At 42.6% G+C, this 18,188-nt stretch overlaps 1 protein-coding gene across 5 annotated transcripts in view; it reads right to left on the reverse strand.

Annotated features, from left to right (window-relative positions):
* Nucleotides 1–18,188, reverse strand: part of tmtc1 (transmembrane O-mannosyltransferase targeting cadherins 1) — an 84,817-nt gene that overhangs the window by 45,228 nt on the left and 21,401 nt on the right. For 4 of the 5 annotated variants that reach the window (XR_015125900.1, XR_015125901.1, XR_015125902.1 and 1 more), the window contains exons 5-6: nucleotides 5,064–5,145; nucleotides 3,008–3,147 (exon numbers count right to left, since the gene is read on the reverse strand). Coding sequence is in view for 2 of the 5 variants with exons in the window: in XM_086270367.1 (XP_086126493.1) it covers nucleotides 3,008–3,147; nucleotides 5,064–5,145 (222 nt within the window). In the remaining 3 variants the exon portion in view is untranslated. The remainder of the gene's footprint in view (nucleotides 1–3,007; nucleotides 3,148–5,063; nucleotides 5,146–18,188) is intronic. The other variant, XM_086270368.1, reaches the window with a different exon arrangement.

The raw sequence follows: 18,188 nt of genomic DNA on the forward strand, positions 1-18,188 counted from the left end.
TTCACTTTCTACTGCAGTTACCATGCTTCTGCAAAACCATGTCGTTTCTTGTCAACACTTTTGGCACAGAGTGTACTCAGAGTTAGGCCTTTCTTATATAAAGCAATATAATCAACATATAAGCATTTAAGATTATAAATTTAAACCTCAACAACAGTTATTATCAAACCTGTGTGACTCATGTATTAATTCTGAAGATTTGTTGTAGCTACCTGCTTCTATTAAAACAGCAAAACTCAACAGTGAGAACTGACAAACAGGACATTGAAGGCTAAAACACCTCTTAATTGAAAGAGTAATTTGGCACCCAGACTTTGCTGTCTGCTTTTATAAATTACAAAATTCAAGAGGCAATGTGTTTGATATGTCAGTAATAATTAATTTGATCCTCAAAGCCTGTTAGGACGTTAAAGTGGTTCAATCTTTTGGCAGAAAGCATCTTTGGATACTTCCAAACTATGGGCACTAATGTGTTACAACCTCAACTCTTTTAGATTTTTCCAAGTAATGCTGACACCACCAGTGGGTAGGAATAATGGTAAATGGCCTGCATTTGTATAGCGCTTTTCTAGTCCCTAAGGACCCCAAAGCGCTTCACACTACATTCAGTCATTCACACACACATTCACACAATGATGGCAAGCTACATTGTAGCCACAGCCACCCTGGGGCGCACTGACAGAGGTGAGGCTGCCGGACACTGGCGCCACCGGGCCCTCTGACCACCACCAGTAGGCAAACACGGGGTTAGTATCTTGCCCAAGGATATTTGGCATGCAGCCACGAGGCAGCCTGGGATCGAACCACCGACCTTCTGATTAGTGGCTGACCTGCTCTGCCACCTGAGCTACAGCCAGCTAAATAATGTAAACTTCATTCTACTCCTTTTTTAAGTATATATATTTTGTGGTATATTTGTGGGAACTTTATTTTTATTTTCTATGTTGTTTTGAATTTACAATGTATTTTCTTGCTTGTTGTTATTTCTATTTACATATTCAAAATAAAACAATTGATCAGTCAACCAGTCAATCAAAATGTGCAGTGATTTGTGCCAGTTCATATACAAAAAAGGTTATGGTGCTTTATATTGATTTATATTGATAAACATATGCAGATACATTAACATTAATTAAAACTAGATACAATATAAAAATAAGAATAAATAATAAATAAATGTCAAACTTTACTACAGTATACAGGGTTTACCAGATGAGAATTTCATTCACTGTTAAATGCTGTGCACGGAGCACACGTGCTAATAAGAGAACACACAGTCTTGCCAAAAAGAAGGTTTTCAAAGGACTTCATGTGGTCCTGTGAAAAACTAAGTACATCCTTATGGAATCCAAAATACATGGGTAACATGAAAGACCAACACAAAGTGGTGCAGACGTGAGAAGTGGAACGAAAATCATACATGATTTCAAACATTTTTTACAAATAAATAACTGCAAAGTGGGGTCTGCGTAATTATTCAGCCCCTTTTGGTCTGAGTGCATAGGCAATTGTCTATGGTGTGAAAAAAGTGTGTAAAAGCAGCAGGATATATATTTCAGTTCTGCTGAGCCAAATAAGACTGGTCAGGGTGAAGAAGTGACAGCCAAAGAAAAGCTTACCACAAAACAGAAAAGTTATGACAAATCAGACTATAAGGCAAAAAGAAAGTGCAGCTTTATGGTTTCATGGACAAAATCATTTCTGTGGCTGCGATATGATGAGCTAAATAACCAGGGCTGCACATAAGTGGTCCGCAGGTGCGCATTCGCTGTCAAAATAAAAAACACGCACAAGGGTTAGGGTTAAATTTAAAAACTGTACTTTTGAGTTAAAATATATATTTATAATTTTAATAAATGACAAATTAAAAAGGCATGAACATTTTTTTGTATCGAAAAAATATCGAACCGTGACACCAAAGTGTGTGTGTGTGTGTGTGTGTGTGTGTGTGTGTGTGTGTGTATATATATATATATATATGGGCGATCGTGGCTCAAGAGTTGGGAGGTCTAGTAAAACGCTATACAAATACAGGCCATTTACCATTTACATACTTAAGGCACATATTAAACAAATATGTAATAAATATCCTGTCTCAGAGTGACGCTGAAAAACTAGTTCATGCATTTATTACTTCGAGGTTGGACAGCTGTAATTCATTATTATCAGGAAGTCAGAATGAAAATCCTTCAATTATTCCATAATGCTGCAGCAAGAGTACTGACTAGAAAGAGAGAGCATATAGTTAGGGCTGGAACAGGTGACCCTGAATCCTCCCTTAGTTACGTTGCAATAGACGTAGGCTGCCAGGGATTCCCATGATGCACTGGGTGTTTCCTTTCCAGTCACTTTTCTCACTCACTATGTGTTAACAGACCTCTCTGCATTGAATCATATCTGTTATTAATCTCTGTCTCTCTTCAACAGCATGTCTTTATCCTGTCTTCCCCCCCTAACCAATGACAGCAGATGGCCCCGCCCCTCCCTGAGCCCTCCCTGATCAATTTTAATTATTATTTTATATTTAATTATTGATGACTTGCTGATCTGCTTTCCATTTTTAATTTTCTTTATCCCTCCTTTTGATCTCCTTGCAGTGCCAGTATTCCTATATCAATTTTTTTATTTTTATGTCTTCTTAAGTGTTTTATTTTCTATTTATTTCCAATCTCTGTCTTGTGCAATAATGATAAGTCTTATCATTAGTGGCTACTTAAACACAATGCACAAAAAACCCCAAACAGGATCAGGGTTAGTTAACGCTCCTATTGTTCATTTTTGTAAGCGGCTTGTCATAAATCAATGATGTAGCATAAATCGGCTGCCTGGACACATCAAGTTGTTTTTCCCCGTGTATCAGATAGTTCAGTAGCGCCAGGCCTCCACTCCCGTCCACCACTGATATAAAAACCATATATATGTATTTATGGTTTACCGGACAATATTTCAATGTTAGAAACAAGTTATATGGATATTAGAAGACTTTTTAGGACAAAATGTTCAATACCAGATTCTTCTGTCTCCATCTGAGTGTGATGCTGACCTGGTGAGAAAGTGAGGTGAGAAGGAGGCGGGATTGTCTTGTTCAGAAAAAAGCGGCATGGATCCTCCCATCAGCCAAAGCCTGAAAGACACGATGATCACTACCTGCAGGATAGAGGAGAGAAACATCTCAGCAAGCCACTCCTTTTTAGACGAAAGTCTTTCCAGGGATTGTGAGTCTACAGCAGGCAAAAAGGTATTGAACATATCACCAATTCTCTAAGTAAATATCTTTCTAAAGGTGACATGGAATTCTCATCAAATGTTGGAAACAGCCTGTCCAGACCACACACGCAAAGACATTAAACCATAAATTATGTGTAATCATTTCCATTCATCCTTTCTTCAATTATATGAACCATGCCAGTGTCATATTCTGAAAAACAGCCCCACACTTCCAAACTTTTCTTTTGATGTTGTGTTTTTGGTGATTTTTGATCTGCAAACATGCGTGTATTATGGCAGAGTTCAACGTTTACCAGACCATTCTTCTGGGATTTCACAGGCTTATTTAAATGTTGCTCAACAAACTTTAAAGGATGTTTTTGCGTGGTGGATGTGCATACTTGCCAAGGCACTTGACTGCATCACTTATCATTTTCTTTAAAACAAGACCAGTCATTACCTGCGGATTCCAGGTATTTCTGCAGCTCTCCACAACTGCTCCTTGGCTCTTGGATAACTGATAGTTCTATTCACTCCTCTGTCTGAAACAAGGCAGGGAGGATCTGGTCACAGCCAGTTTATGGTGAAATAATGTTCTTCCCACTTCCCAGTTATAGATCCAACACTGCTCAATGGGACATTCAGTGTTTAATCATTTCTTCTGTAACAATGCCATCAGCATGTTATGAAACAACAGGGTTGTGAAGGTCATAGGAGACCTCAGCGGTTTTACCCGTCATGAGAGGTTTCGTGTGCGACACCTTGGTAATGTCGCACCATTTACAGGCCATCAGTTGGAACTGAAGCAGCTGGTGTTCATTTGCACTAAGTGGCAGGACTGATTTCTAATTACTGATAGATTTCAGCTGATGCCATGAATTTCCATGGCTTTTTGCACCTTCCCTGTACAATACTTTCTTTTTTTTACAATTATTATAGGTGTTTTAAGGCTGTAAAACCCATCACTACACACTTTATACACTTTTTTCAGACAGGCATGAACATTTTCACACTTTTCTGTCTTGTTTAAACTCTCAAAGTTCAAATCTTCGTAGAAAAATAAGTCCAGTATTATAGAATGAAACCAAATATCAAACCCTGTTTTCAGGCCAACAACACGGGAATAGAGCAGCTGCCAGAGAATTCAACATTAATGAATCATTAAAGAATCAATGAGGAGTAGGGGAAGCAAGAGGAATGAGTTGAGTAAAGTTTGACTTATCTGACTGTTTTGTTTTGCTTAATGCACCTAATCCAAAAAAAAATAGGGTAACTAGCATGTCCAGAAGTCCAACTTTTTGTGCAATGGATAGCATCTTCCTCTGCCCTTTCGGTGCTACCATAGGAGCCTTTGATGGTGCAAAATGTTTCGTCAACAGTGTTGTGTTTGTTGGAGAGAAAACTTACAAACATACAGTATAGCACCTCAGAGTCACACTGCTAGTGATTGAAGATTTATATAAATTTGACAAGCTGAATGCATTCTGGAGACACAGCACAAGATTGATTGATAATTGTCTACAGCCAATCAGGATGCAGAACACAATGGCTGTTTAAAAAAAAAAAAGAAAATAAAAGAAGAAAAAGTATGGAAAATTGCCCCCCAAAAAATCCACAAAACAGCGAGGCCGCGAAAGGTGGACCACATTATAGCGATGGAATAACTTAATTCTTGGAAATCTATGGTTTCATTTCTTTGAATGTGTGGAGTTGATGGGTTGTTACCAACATTTGGTGATAAATTCATGTAAATAGCTCCTTTAGAAATATATTAACACAGAACATTGGTGACGTGTTCGATGCTTACTTTACCCGGTATATATACACTGCAAAGCTATGCACACACAAATACTCACATAGCCGGTGATAAGGCAGGCTCGTTTGATGAAGGGGCTACAGATGTGGAGGAGCTCCCTGAGTGTAGAACTAGACAGGTGACTGTGAGTCAGAGACAGACAGACAATAGTCAGAGTAAAACAATAAAATTAAGTTAGAATTTAAAAAAAAACACATAGGTGTCTATGACAGACTCAATTTTTAACAGCAAAGTTATAGTTTATGGGAATAAAGAGCAAAAAATTGTCGTAGAAGGGAAATAAAAACAGGAATTATGTATAATGTCAATTCCAAAAAATGTTGACTGCAAATATCTTTTTAAAAACCAAACACTTTTTAGCCACGTTTATTTTTGTAATTTTTTCTGTATTCTGTATGATTTAACTTCCGTTTGCCTTGTATGCTTTTGAAGCGTTGTTTCAGTTTAAGCATTTATTGGTTTTCTGTCCGACTGTAAATGAAAAATTTATTTTTGAGATTTTCATGCCATTGCATTTTGTGTTAAAAAATGTCATAACATTTTTAGGGCCCGAGCACTGAGAGTGCGAAGGCCCTATTGTATCTGCTCCGTTTATTATTAATTATTATTATTAGTAGTATTATCATTATTAGGGCCCGAGCACTGAGCGTGTGAAGGCCCTATTGTATTTGCTCCGTTTATTAGGGCCCGAGCACTGAGAGCACCCTAAACCCTATTCTTTGATCCCCATGATAGAACAGAGAAAACCCGACTCAGAGTGGTCAAAACATTTATATTTCTTTATTCAATCATCTTCTGGAAGAGAGAGCCCTGCACAGCCCCAAAAGCCAGTTGCAGAAACTCTAACATTAGAATTTAAAAATGTGTCTCATATAGGTGTTATTTTGGTCCTTTACACGTCACACATAGTTTCATGTTACTAGTTCCTCTTTTTGTCTGGGTGTCCTGTTTTTATTTATATGCTTGTATAGCTCTACACCACGTGTCAAAGTCAAGGCCCGCGGGCCACATCCGGCCCGGCGGACATTTATATCCGGCCCGCGAGATCATTTTATATAGATGTACTATTATTGTTATGCATGACCCGGCGATATGAGGTGCTAATAATATACAAACTACAGATCCCATAATGCAGCGCTGCAGCCTCCGTGCTGAACGCTAGGCTAACTGGGAACATTCCCGCGTCAATCAAGTCAAACTTCTGTTATTGCGAAACTAGCCGCTCACAATGGTGGAGAGAAAAGTTGATTCTGAAAGCAGAGCCTTTCAGCGCCAGAGACTGAATATATGTTTACAGACATGCTGGTAAACCCGTGTGTCTTATTAGTGGAGCTAATGTGGCTGTAATGAAGGAATTTAATTTTAGACGGCACTATGAGACAAAATGTCAGGATAAGCTGAAAAACCTAAATGCAGAGCAGAAACTACAGAAAGTAGACGAGCTAAAGAAGAATCTGACATTTCAGCAGAGTTTTTGCACCAGAGCAAAATCACAAAGTGCAGGTGTTGTGAAAGCAAGTTTTATTGTAGTAGAGGAGCCAAATCAGCCCGGTACCACTCTGAAGGGCTGCATGATGAAGCTGTGCGACGTCTTGTGTCCAGACAAAACGCAGATTTTGGCAAATGTGAGCCTGAGGAGAAATACGATTGCTGATCGGGTTTGTGAGATGGCCACTGATTTAAGAACACAGTTGTGTGAAAGAAGCAAAAAGTTCATTGCATACTGTCTGTGGATGAAAGTATAGACATGATGGACATTGCACAGCTGGTCATCTTCATCCGTGGAGAGGAAATATTGAACATTAAATCGATGCACGGGACAACGACAGGAAAAGACATTTTTTAAAACGTATGTCAAAGTGTAACCGACATGAAACTGCCCTGGGACAAACTTGTTGGACTTACAACAGATGGAGCGCCGGTGTTGTGCGGTGAAAAAAGCGGACAAGTCAGCAGGATGCAAGTAAAGATGCAGGATCACTGTACCGGTGAGTTAGCAGCATATCACTGCTTCATACACCAGGAAACGCTGTGTGGTAAAGTCCTAAAAATGGAGCATGTAATGATCTGAAGGCCCGCAACACCGCCTTTAGGTCAGGAGATGCACATGCCTACGCCCAGGGCTAATCTAAAGAAGGGTATCAAAAAAGCCAAACACCATTACAAAAAGAAGGTAGAAGAACACTTCTCTAACTCCAACCCCCGATGCAGGTGGCAAGAACTCCAGACCATTACAGACTACAGGACCACCAAACCCTCCCCCGTATCCTCTGATGTCTCCTTCCTCAACGAGCTCAACAACTTTTATGCTCGTTTTGAGCGAGGGAACCCCACAATCACAACCAAAGCAGACATGACGCCAAACCACCAACCTCTGACTCTCTCCCCCACCGATGTAGGAGCGGTGCTGAGCAGGATCAATGTCCACAAGGCTGCAGGCCCTGATGGCATCCCCGGGCGTGTTCTCAGAGCGTGTTCTGGGGAGCTTACAGGAGTGCTGACAGACATATTCAATCTGTCCTTGGCCCACGCTGTGGTACCGGCCTGCTTCAAATCCACCTCCATCGTCCCGACACCCAAAAACTCCAACCCATCTAGCCTCAATGACTACCGCCCAGTAGCCCTCACCCCCATCATCACTAAGTGCTTAGGGCAGCTGGTCCTAGCACACTTCAAATCCTGTCTCCCCCCCACCCTGGACCCCCACTAATTCGCATACCGCCAGAACAGGAGCACAGAGGATGCAGTCTCCATCGCACTGCACTCTGTCCTCTCACACCTGGACAACAACAACACCTACGCCAGAATGCTGTTTATAGACTTCAGTTCAGCATTCAATACAATCCTCCCCTCACAACTCATCAGGAAACTGACAGACCTGGGCATCAGTTCCCTCATCTGCAAATGGTTACTGGACTTCCTGACCAACTGCCCCCAACATGTCCGGCTGGATAACCGCTGCTCATCTACAATCACAATGAACACCGGTGTACCACAAGGCTGTGTGATGAGCCCTTTCCTCTACTCCCTCTTCACCCACGACTGCAGACCTGCTGATGGTTCCAACACCATCATTAAGTTTGCAGATGACACCACGGTGATTGGCCTCATCAGTGACAACGATGAGACCGCCTACTGGGAGGAGGTAGATCGTCTGGCTGAGTGGTGCGACACAAACAACCTGCTGCTCAACACCGAGAAGACCAAGGAGCTCATCGTGGACTACAGGAGGAACGCTGACCCACATCCACCCATCTACATTAAGGGGACAGCTGTGGAGCGTGTGAGCAGCTTCAAGTTCCTGGGAGTCCACATCTCCGAGGATCTCATCTGGACGTCCACGCTCACCTGTGCCTCTTCTTCTTGAGGACTCTGAGGAAGAACCACCTGTCCTCAGACATCCTGGTGAACTTCTATCGCTGCACCATCGAGAGCATCCTGACCAACTGTATAAGAAAGAAAGAAGTGTACTTTATTTGTCCCCGTGGGGAAAATCCCTCTCTGCATTTAACCCATTCACTCAGTGAAACAGTGGGCAGCCATTGGGCGCCCGGGGAGCAGTGTGTAGGGACGGTACCTTGCTCAGGGGTACCTCAGGGTAGCTGTTCAGGGGAATCGAACCCCCGACCTTCCGATCATGGGGCCGCCACTCTACCTACTGAGCTATCCCTGCCCTACAACAGGGTACGGGAACTGGTACGGGAACTGCTCTGCCTCGGACCGGAAGGCGTTGCAGAGGGTCGTGAAAACTGCCCAGCGCATCGCCAGAGCACCACTTCCTGCCATAAAAGACATCTACAGGAAGCGGTGTCTGAAAAGGGCTGGGAAAATCATCAAAGACCCCAGTCACCCATCACATGGACTCTTCACCCTCCTGCCCTCTGGGAGGCGCTACAGGAGCCTCCGGACTAAGACCACCAGGTACCGGAACAGCTTCTTCCCCACAGCTGTCAGACTCCTGAACTCTGCGCCCTCCACGCCACCCACGTCTAGCGCGCCCTCCACACCGCCCACGTCTAGCACGCCCTTCACACCGCCCACGTCAGCGACCAGTGCTTCATAGGCCATGTGCCACTCCTAGCTGTTGCTCACCGGAGCAGTGCCGTTGCCGTCGGACCCGGGGCAAGCCGCCGGAGGAGCAGCGCCGCCGCCACGGGGCCCGGAGTAAGCCGCTGGAGGAGCAGCGCCGCCGCCACTGGACCCGAGGAAGGCCACTGGAACCGTTTCGCCGCTACTGCCGGACCTGTGGCAGGCTGCAGGAGGTACAGCGCCGCCACCTCTGGACGCGTGGCAAGCCACTGGAGCTGCAGCTCCACTGCCACTGGATCAGTGGCAGGCCCCCAGAACAGTTTTGCTGCTGCTGCCGGATCCATGGCTGCCTGCCGGAGCTGTAACGCTGCCCCCACTGGACTCGAGGTCGGCCGTCTAAAGCGTCCCACTGCCGTCACGGGACCCGAGGTAGGCCACTGAAACTCTTTTGTTGTAGTGATGGGCCGCCTGAGACTGTTTTGTGGCGTTTTTGTTTTTGTTCTTTTTGCACCGCTGCGGGATGCGCGGTCTGACTTTGGGACTGTGACCTGGGAGGGGTTGTTGATTTATGGTTTTTGCTGGTTTTGGTTCTGCAGTGTAATGACACACTCAAGGGAAAGTACGACACAGAATGGCCCGCACAGTTTATTAGTTCCATTCCTGAAGCAACGCCCAGCTTGAATTTGCTTTCATTTATTTTTTCTGGGGTTTTTGGCAGCATGTTCATATTTCTAACTTGCATAATTTTGACAGGATATATTTTTATGAAGAGCAAAATATTTAAAGTTAAAGTTTATTTTTTTAAGTTTATTTAATCTGGAATAATATTCCTGTCTGTTTTTATTAAAAAACATTGTTTTAGTGTGTTCAATAAATGTTTATCTTGTTTGGCCCGCGACCTAAAGTGTGCCTTGAGTTTTCGCCCCCTGTGCAATTGAGTTTGACACCCCTGCTCTACACTAACTTCCTGTTTTCAGTCTGGCTGAGCCCTTAGTTTACGAGTCAAAAGTGGCCTTGCTTTACAAGCTTTTATTACTAACATACATTAAACATTATAATAAGAAAATAAGCACTAAGAATATATTAATTACATGACACTACCCCACAGTTACAGCATGTCTGACTGCCTGTTCATGCAAAAATATATGAGTTTAAGCATGTGATGACAAAGGCCTTCTATTATGTTGTTTGTCATCACATGTCACAGACATCTGGATGATCATTTGGAATAAACAAAAAACTCAAAACTTGTTACTTTATCCTTTACCTTTAGTATTATTATTATTATTGTTCTTATTTTACATTTTTCATTGTTAGGCATTAGGTTTATTTGTAGTTGTCCTTTCCAACTTCTTTCCCTCTTCCATGTTACTGTGTCAGCTTGCCAGCATCTATTTGGGGTTGGGAGTGGAACAGAAAGTAAGGAAATCCAAAGTGCCATTAAAACCAGGAGAGGTTCAAATTCAAATTCAAATTCAAAATTCAAATTCAAATTCAAATTCAAATTTTATTTGTCACGTACACAGTCATACACAGTACGATATGTAGTGAAATGCTTGGACAACTGCTCGTGACCTAAAGAAAACAAAAAAGGAAAAGGCTATGAATAAGATAGGAAATAAATATGAAAAATTAAAAAGGGTAAATTTAACTAGGGAGGAATAAAATATAAATTAAGGTTAAAAATGAAATAACTGTACAACACAAATTAGAATGAAGGGTAATTTTAACTGGGAAAGAATAAGATAAAATATATAAATTAAAGTTGAAAATAAAATAACTGTACAACAAAATACACAATATAGAACTATATAAGAATGTATGAAGAAATATAAATAAATATATACACAATAACAGCAGCTGTACAAGTATTAACTGGAAATGAAGAATATAATGTCCAGTGTTGTGCAATCCACATTATGTCTTGTGCAGTGCAAATATGCTTAAAGTGATTTAAGTGATGAAGTGAAAACAATGTCCAGAAAGTCCAGTGTGTGTAAGAACTATATGTGTGGGTCAGTATTGTGTGGTGGTGTGATTGAGAGACCGTATCGCCTGCGGGAAGAAGCTCCTCCTCAGTCTCTCTGTGTTGGTCTTCAGGGAGCGGAATCGCTTTCCTGACCTCAGCAGAGAGAACAGTCTGTTGTTGGGATGGCTGAGGTCCTTCACCATCTTCCTGGCCTTGGTCCAGCACCGCCTGCTGTAGATTGAGTGCAGGTCAGGGAGCTCGGAGCGGATGGTGCGCTCAGCTGATCGCACAACCCTCTGTAGAGCTCGTCTGTCCTGCATGGTGCTGTTCCCGAACCAGGTTAAGATGTTTCCCGTCAGGATGCTCTCTATGGTGCACGAGTAAAAGTTCCTGAGCACCTTGGAGGGCAGTTGGAAGTCTCTCAAGCGTCTGAGGTGGTAGAGACGCTGTCGGGCCTTTTTCACCATGGTGTTGATGTGACAGGACCATGACAGGTCCTGCGTGATGTGAACTCCGAGGTATTTGAAGCTGTCCACTCTCTCCACTGGGCACTCGTTGATGACAGGGGTCTGGTAGTTCCTCTCCTGCTTAGTGCTGAAGTCCACTATCAGCTCCTTTGTCTTACTGACGTTTAGAAGGAGGTTGTTCCTCTGGCACCAGTTCTCCAGATTCCTAATCTCCTTCAGGTAGGCCGTCTCGTTGTTATCAGAGATCAGGCCCACCACGACGGTGTCGTCAGCAAACTTGATGATGGTGGTGGAGCTGGTAGTGGCCACACAGTCATATGTGTACAAAGAGTACAGCAGGGGGCTCAGAACACACCCCTGGGGGGCTCCAGTGCTGAGAGTGGTGGAGGCTGAGACATGTCCGCCCATCCTTACTGCCTGTGGTCTGCCAGTTAGGAAGTTGGAGATCCACTGACACATAGATGGGCTGAGTCCCAGATGCTCCAGCTTGGTGGTGAGTGTGGAGGGAATTATGGTGTTAAATGCAGAGCTGTAGTCTATGAAGAGCATTTTAACATAATTCCCCCTTCTAGTGTCCAAGTGGGTGAGTGATGTGTGGAGGAGATGAGAGATGGCATCGTCTGTGGAACGATTTGGACGGTAAGCGAACTGTAGTGGGTCCAGTGTGTCTGGTAGTGAAGAAATGATGAAGTCTCTGACCAGGCGTTCAAAGCACTTCATCACTACTGAGGTGAGGGCTACAGGGCGATAGTCATTGAGAGAAGCAGGGTGGGGTTTCTTCGGGACAGGAACAATGATGGACTCTTTGAAGCATGTGGGGATGACCGACTGAGATAAAGAGATGTTGAATATCTCAGTGAACACAGGAGCTAGCTGGTATGCGCAGTCTCTTAGGATACGACCTGGGATGCCGTCTGGTCCTGCTGCTTTCCTGGTGTTCACTCTTTTGAAGGCTCTCCTTACTTCATGCTCGGAGATGACGAGCACGTTTCCGGTGCTGGCAGTATCTTCCTGTCTGCAGCCGTTAGCGCCGCTAGCACTAGCATTGTTGGAGTCCTTAGCTGCAGCCTCGAAGCGAGCATAGAAAGTGTTTAGCTCGTCTGCCAGAGTCACGGCCGCGTTCGTCATACCGGTTGTTGGTGCTTTATAGTCCGTTATTGTCCTTAGTCCCCGCCACAGGCTCCTAGAGTCACTCTGTTGGAGTTGTGACTCTAGTTTCCTCCCGTAGCGCTGCTTCGCCTCTTTCACCGCCCTCCGCACGTTATATGACGCGGCTTTGTACGGGTCCATGTCCCCCGTCGTGAGTCCCGTGTTGTAGGCAGCGGTGCGGGATCTCAGAGCGTCGCGGATGGTTTTATCCACCCACGGCTTCTGGTTGGGAAACGTTGTGATAGTCTTTGTCTCCACGGTATCATCCACTAGTTTCCTGATGAATCCCACAACCGCTTCCGTAAACACGTTGACATCATCATCGGAGCTGTTTCTGAACATGCCCCAGTCTGCGTCATCGAGTGCGTCCTGTAACGCGGCCACCGATTGATCCGTCCAGCGCGCGACCTTCCTCTGAACCGGAACTTCCTGTTTCAGCCTTTGTTTGTATTTTGGCATGAGGAAGATGGCGGCGTGATCAGATTTGCCAAACGGAGGGCGGGATTGTGCCTTGTAGCCGTCCTTGACCGTAGTGTAGCAGTGGTCCAGTGTCCTTTCACCCCTGGTGGGGCAGGTGATGTGTTGATAAAAGTTCGGCGCTGCGCGTTTGAGGTTGGCGCTATTAAAGTCCCCCGTCACAATAAGCGCAGCGTCCCGGTGTTGTGTCTGGTGCTGTGTGAGTGCCTCATGCAGCTCGCATAAGGCGGTGACCGTGTCCGCTTGTGGTGGAATATAAACGGCACTTATAATGACCGATGTAAATTCCCGAGGTAGATAAAAAGGACAACAGATGATGGACAGTAGTTCCAGATTTGGTGTGCAGGAGCGTGTGAGAGGAACAACGTTCGCACTGTTGCACCAGTTGTTGTTCACCATTAAACACACGCCGCCTCCCCTTGACTTCCCCGAGTCCCGTGTCCTGTCCATGCGGTGAACCGAGAAGAACTCGGCCGGCTGGATGGCGTGGTCCGGCACCGCTGGGTTCAGCCATGTCTCGGTGAAGCAGAGGAGATTGCAGTCCCGAATGTCTCTCTGGAACTTTACCCTGGCCCTGAGGTCGTCAAGCTTGTTCTCCAGTGACTGGACGTTGGCGAGCAGGATGCTAGGCAGAGGTGTGCGGTGTGCACGAGCTCTCAGCCTGTTCCTGACGCCGGCTCGCTTCCCTCTAGGCCGCCACCGCTTCCCTTTGTTCTCCCTCAAGATCTCACTCGGCCAGCTCTGATCCGGAGTTAAAAACTTCGAATTGTGAGTACATTGTATACCAATAGAAACAAGAGTGTCACTGTTATACCTAATGTACCCAATGGTGATGATTTTGCCGATTTAGAAACGCTGAAAACTAACTTAAAAAACAAAGACAAAGAAAAAGTGGTCGGAGCAGTCGTGACGGCAGCCGACCTCACCGGCGCCATCTTATTATCTTATATTTCTTATATTTCAGAACAGGGATTAATTCAAAAGAAATGACCTCAATGCCATATTTTATTTAGGAACCCTAGAGAGCACTTTGAAAAATAACACATTCTTATAATTTCACCCTCAGATGAGCCAAGCTACGACTGTCAGGGAAGGTGATGTAGGTACAGAGCATGTGAGAGTGGTTAAGTTAATGTCTCTTGTCTAGATGAAGGCACAAGTGGGATCAATGGCAAGGTGTAGAGATTCAGTATCTTCAGTCTTCAGTGGACACTCCATTTCTGGCACAGAACACCTGTAAAAGATGGTCGGGTCACCTCCTAAATCGACAACTTCAGCCTGTCAAACATAGTAATGGAGCAGTATGTTTAAAAAAAAAAAAATCTAATTAAGCATGCACTCAGCACCCTAAGAATTATTATGGTAGTTAAACACAGTGATAGTCACATATCATATCACTTCAAACAGAGATGATCCAGTAATGCTGCACTAACGAATTAGACTAACTATTCACTTTAGCTAAAGTTATTAAGCTAGCTAAAGACTTGGGATGCTGTGTAAGACATAAATAAAGCTAAAACACAAAGGTTTGGACACCGTTTTGCATGTTTCCCTACTGTAGGGGTCTTTGGAAGCATACAGGGCTCTGAGAGGGTGACAACTTTGGAATTCTACTAGAAACAGTCGATCATATTTGTTTGTCAAAGCTGAATCCAGGGCAAACTACGCTAAATTAGCGTTTTTAGCTAACAGCTACAATAAGCATAAAAGTTACTGTACGGCTATCATTTGTTAACATGACGCTTGTTCTTATACGTGTAATACATTTATTACCAACCTGAGAGTTTATCCGCTGGTCATTTGACATGACGAATGACTTCTGAAGTCTTAATTCAGCTCATGATGCTGTAGATTCCCGTCAGTAACACTTTCGGTCCGTTAGTAAAACGTAGCTCTATTAATCTGCGCTCGATTACTCTTGAACCTGAACCGGATGTAAGTCCCAAAAAACTGGATTTTGGAACTGAAATTGAATTGTAGAACTGAAACTGAATGGTGAGAAGTGAATCTGAAATTATTTGAGAACATAAATTTTAATTGATAAAATACAGTTTCAAAACAATTGAATTCATTTTCAAAATATAAAATTCAATTTAAAGTTAGTGATGATCATTTTCAAACCAATAAATTGAATTTCAAATTAGGATAATTCATATTCAGTTTTTAAAAGCATTTATTCAAGTTACAATTCAGATTCAATCCAAGCAATTCAAATTCTAATTTAACTTATTCAAATACAGTTTCTGATGGCACAGATTTCTGCCCATAGCAGTCACTCTGCAGATGCGGCTGAGAAGGTTCAGTTGATTATAATGTAACTTGTTTCCACAGCACACTTGAAATTTTTCATATGCTTATACTTACAAGTACTTATATTATAAAAAACAGTGATAGAGGGACTTGAAAATGGATAGTTTTATCTTTATAATAATTTTGTTTACAAGTTCCTGTTGTAATGAAATACTTTTATTTAAGTATTAGAGACGTCATAGAACCATGAGGCACTTTGTCATTTTGATCTGAGGGATGACGTGAGCAGCAGCAGAGAAGCTGTAGCAGCAGTTACTTTCAGCAACCACAATCTGCTGTATCTTGTCTGTACACAGACGTTTGTGTTAATTTTACCTCATGAATCACATCCAATTTTTATACAGTGGAATTAAAAGAAAAAAGAATCAGTCATTGCAATTTGTGTTCTATTGTCCTAGTTGTCCAATACTAGGCAGATTAGAATTAATTAATTATATTATATGAGCTGCTGTAAGATCTAGCTTTTTTCATTTGAGGGAATTAGCCAAAATAAAGCCTATCTTATCGAAACAGCATTTTGAGACAGTAATCCATGCCTTTGTTACTTCTAGGCTGGATTATTGTAACGCACTTTATTTTGGGGTTAGTGATGCGTCCATTAGGCGCCTGCAGGTTGTGCAAAATGCTGCAGCACGTCTTTTAACTGGAACAAAAAAGTTTGAGCACATTACCCCAATTTTAATTTCACTCCATTGGCTACCTGTACATTTTAGGATTGTTTTTAAAATTCTCTTATTTGCTTTTAAATCTCTTAATGGCCTGGCCCCCCCCTACCTCTCGGAGCTACTACAACCATATACACCTCCCCGTTCCCTTAGGTCCGCCAATCAGCAGCTCCTTAAGGTACCAAAAACTAAGTATAAATCTAAAGGTGATCGTGCTTTTGCTGTAGTTGCTCCAAAGTTGTGGAATGATCTACCCTTGCATGTTAGGCAGGCCTCTTCTCTCTCTGAATTTAAAAGTCTTCTTAAAACATATTTATTCGCTGAAGCCTTTGGCATTGATTAGAGGGGTTGACTAAATTTGTTTTGACATGTTTTAATTTATTTTAGTTTTTTAGTTATTTATTTTATCTTATCTCATTTTAATTTGCTTTTAGCATGTACAGCACTTTGTGAACTCTGGTTTTATGTTAAAGTGCTTTATAAATAAAGGTGGTATGGTATGGTATATTATGACATTAGAAATTAAAATTCTAATATCAAGCCCACGATGTGAAAAAAAAATTCTGCTGCTGTTAACAGCAGGATGCCAATTTTCTGTAATTGGGGAAAAAGGAAAGGAGCGAAGGGATGGAGGTGTGCATATCTCAGGGAAGATGTGGTGAAAGTAAAACACTGATTTTGATCGAGTTCAAAATCACCAACACTGTCTAATTTTTGCACTGAATCCAACTCAGCCTACATTTCACTCAGAGCTGAAAGTTTTCACATTCCTCACTCTGTATGGAATTTCCTCTCCTGTTCCTTCATTGTACCCCTTAGAGGGTAATTAATTAATTAGTAAGTATTAGAGATGGACCGATCCGATATTACGTATCGGTATCGGTCCGATACTGACCTAAATTACTGGATCGGATATCGGAGAAAAATAAAAAATGTAATCCGATCCATTAAATATCACGAAAGCACCTCGCAAAACTTGCAACACGCCGTAACTCACCTCAGAACGTTAGCAAGTCGGAGCAGTATGCATCACGTGATAGAGCAGCTGTGGCATGCCGGACCTGTCGGTGGTCTGGATAGCATGTGGAGCTTCGCTAGCAACCTGGCATTTCATCTCCGACAAAGTTATCCCCGAGAGAAGTAAAGCAAGTGTGTAAGTCCATCTCTGAATGTTTGTAAAGCATTCCCACGTTAAGCTTAACAAGTGACTGCCTCTCGCTCTCCGGCTGCTACTTCAATCGTGAAACTGCTTAAATGATCAGCTGATCGGCTTTTCTGTCGTGAGTCTCTCTTGTTTGTTTTTGGCCCACTTTGCACCAGAAAGAGGAAACCAGCGGCTGAACAACAGCAGCACGTTTAAGCTTGATCAGCTGTTGTTAGAATTTATTTAATATTTCTTTCTACACCAGGATCTTTTTCTACGTAGCTGACGCTGGTAACTGTGCAGGGGCGGATCTAGCAAAGTTTAGCCAGGGGGGCCGATAAGGCATGAACAGGGAAAAGGGGGCACAAAGACATACTTTTCTTTCTTATTCTCATTTAAAATGTCGAGCTTTTAATAAATAATTATCTGACACCCAAAGTTTTAATTTGATGTAAAATGAATAGAAGTCAATTACTGTATATAGTGACTATTAAGTCTAATATATACCCTAGTGAGCTATAGTACTTTTTCCTTTGGGAAGGTACCATCTGTGCAGTCTGCAATTTTGTTGAAGAAAGATGTTGAATCTATTTAATATTTCTTGAAAAATAATTGATTTCTGTGCATTTTTTTTCACACTGCATCAAATTAAGGTTGATTACGTCGATTAAGCATCATGAGGTGGCGCGTGAGGGGTGGTTCCTTATTTTTTATTTATTTATGTTTGTTGTTGCTGGGAGTTGGAACCCTATTAGTTAGGTTGCTTAATATTTACGCTAAGTACTCTTTAAAATACCAGAATAGGGAGGATGGTGTAGGTCTAAGTTTATTAGATTGATCAGTATTGCTGAACTATGAAATATTTTTTTTGTATACAGGTATAACAGAATAGCTTTAGTGTAGTTGTTGTTTTAAACTTGAGTATGAACTTGCAGACTTGCAAAATGCAGCAAGA

The sequence above is a fragment of the Aulonocara sp. 'chitande type north' Nkhata Bay genome, linkage group LG17 (assembly GCF_057382095.1).
Source record: "Aulonocara sp. 'chitande type north' Nkhata Bay isolate Kocher_YH1m ecotype deep benthic linkage group LG17, A_spYH_male_GT1.1, whole genome shotgun sequence".
In the NCBI taxonomy this organism is placed as follows: domain Eukaryota; kingdom Metazoa; phylum Chordata; class Actinopteri; order Cichliformes; family Cichlidae; genus Aulonocara; species Aulonocara sp. 'chitande type north' Nkhata Bay.